Here is a 2,456-nt window from a genome sequence, read left to right on the forward strand (position 1 = left end):
CAACGATCTTACTTGGCTTGCCGGGTCTTCTCACGCACAGCACATTTCCAAAGGTCTCGGTCAGTAGTCATCGCCTCGGTGAGGCCCAATGTACGAAGGTCTTGCCTCACCACCTCAGCCCAGGTCTTCCCGGGCCTACCTCTTCCACGGGTTCCCTCAACTGTTAGGGTGTGGCACTTTTTCACGCAGCCATTCTCACCACATGTCCATACCAGCGCAATCGTCTCTCTTGCACACCACAACTGATGCTTCTAATGTTCAGCTTTTCTCTCAAGATACTTACACTCTGACGGGTATTCACATTGACATTACACAAGTATCATAAAAGCATGAAACTATTAGTAGCTCTTTTGGTATTGATATTTAGCTCTCACTTGGATGAAGTACTTTTTTTGTTGAATCTACCTCTATATTGGATCTATAATCTGTCTGTCTGTCTGTCTATCTATCTATCTATCTAATACACACACACACACACACATATAAACTTTATTTTTACAGTGAGAGCTTCATATGATGTTTGTGATGGACCAGTGGATACATCTAATGATCTTATTTTGCTGTTATCTGGAATAAAATCTGACTTGGCCAAATGTTTGGCTTTATCTGATGATCATTTGGAGGTGAGTTGTGAATTTGACCATATTGGATATCAGGAATATTCACATTCATGTTGATGTTACTGATTTATTGTTGTGAATATTTGCTGTGGTTTAGTGGTTAGGCTATTTGGCTCACTCATCTATTAACATGTACTCACTTCCAAAAGCTACAATTGGAGTTATTTCATCATTTGGAATACAAGCTTTCAAAAGTTGAGTGTACAAGACACCTTGTGACCTCCCCAATTTCAACAGCATAATGAACCTATCAGTAGCCTCTTAGATCAATGGTTCTCAACCATTTTTACCTATGAACTCCTTTGATTCTTATTTTACTCAAGGGAAGAGGGACCCTGATAGCCATTCAGCATCTAAAATCTCCTTTTACATTTTTATGATTAAACATTATTCGGAATTGTATAAAAGAATGCTTAAATATTTTGTAGAAGTATAACCAATTTATTGCTCATAAATTTTAACAGCAAAATCTTATATGAACCCCAGTTGAAAACGACTGTCCTAGATTCTTCTTTTAACCCAAACATGCCATAAAGCTACCATTGTTACTGAATATATGTAATGGAAATAAGAAAGGGAAACTGAGAAATATCTCAGAAATTAACATTTTTTTGAAATTATGTTTCTTACTCATCTACAATAACAGTTGTTAATGATCTTTGTTTTTTTTTCTCTTTTTTTTTCTGTCAGGAAATTACTAAAATGCCTGTTTCTGACCTAGCTACTATTTTAGTAGACAGTGAACAGTTTGCAAGAAATTTCAAGGAGGCATGTGAAATAGAGTTGATTACACGTGAGGACAATGATGACTTGTTACGGCTTATACGACTGGCTACTGAACATCAAAATGGAAGTGTGAAAAGACAAAAGATTGATAACACTGAATCTGATGATTAAACAAAGATTAATTTCTACTTTTGAAAAGTTCATATACATTTTTGCCTATTTTTCTAATTAAAGTGTGAAAAAAAGAAGTAAAGAAAAAAAAGACTAATAAAGCATTTATTATTTTTTTTTAAATTTCGTATTGATTCAAATTATTTTCTTGGCTTTGAGATTAAATAAAATCACTTATGTGTGAAGGTGCATGGCCCTAGAGGTTAGGGCATTGCTCCCCCAATCGCAAGGTCATGCTTTTGATTCCCAGACTTGCTATGTGCTGTGTACTTGAGCAAAACACTTTACTCTAGTTCACTCAGCTGTAAATGGGTAACTCTGTGACAGATTGGCCTTCTGTTCATGGGAAATGTTGCCCTGCCTGCCTAGCCAGTAGAGTGGCATCATTCAAAAACTACAGCAATGTGAGGAAGCGCATTGTGACCAGTGGTGTATAAGAACATTCTAGTTGAAATAGTAATACAATGATTGTTTTATTATTCAGTATGAGTGATTCAGATTGCAAATAAATTCTAGACCATCATTATACCATCAGGCAAGGAAAATAAACTTTAGATACTTCTATGCCATTTTAAAACCATTAGATGCAGGTGTGGCAGATAAACTCAGTTCTTTATCATTATTTAATCCAAACATCAGATTAACCGTATCTAGTTTTTTTCATTTGCCAAATATACATCTTTTAAAAGACAGTAAAAAATTTGAAAATTGGATATAATAATAAAGTTTTCCTGTCTAATTGCTATGAAGGTATGCTGTTGTGGAGAAAAAAATTAGAGGGAAAAGTTACAGAGGTTTAAAAATCGAAAAATTGCATATTTTTAGCCAATAGCGAGACAGAAATTTTCTGCATTTAGCAAAGCAGTGTCAACTTTAAGGTTGTACCTTGCGAAATTTATAGTTTAGTGTCTGTGAGATGACCTCTTCATTGTAGGTTTC

General features: G+C 35.1%; 1 protein-coding gene across 5 annotated transcripts in view; it reads left to right on the top strand.

The window, feature by feature from the left end:
* Nucleotides 1-1,640, top strand: part of LOC106873686 (DNA fragmentation factor subunit alpha) — a 21,833-nt gene extending 20,193 nt beyond the window's left edge. For all 5 annotated transcript variants that reach the window (XM_014921160.2, XM_052968874.1, XM_052968877.1 and 2 more), the window contains exons 4-5: nucleotides 502-623; nucleotides 1,311-1,640. In XM_014921160.2, coding sequence (XP_014776646.1) covers nucleotides 502-623; nucleotides 1,311-1,517 — 329 coding nt within the window. In that variant the 3' untranslated portion in view covers nucleotides 1,518-1,640. The remainder of the gene's footprint in view (nucleotides 1-501; nucleotides 624-1,310) is intronic.
* Nucleotides 1,641-2,456: the final 816 nt, after the last annotated feature.

Source organism: Octopus bimaculoides, chromosome 6 (assembly GCF_001194135.2).
Source record: "Octopus bimaculoides isolate UCB-OBI-ISO-001 chromosome 6, ASM119413v2, whole genome shotgun sequence".
NCBI classification, from domain to species: Eukaryota; Metazoa; Mollusca; class Cephalopoda; order Octopoda; family Octopodidae; genus Octopus; species Octopus bimaculoides.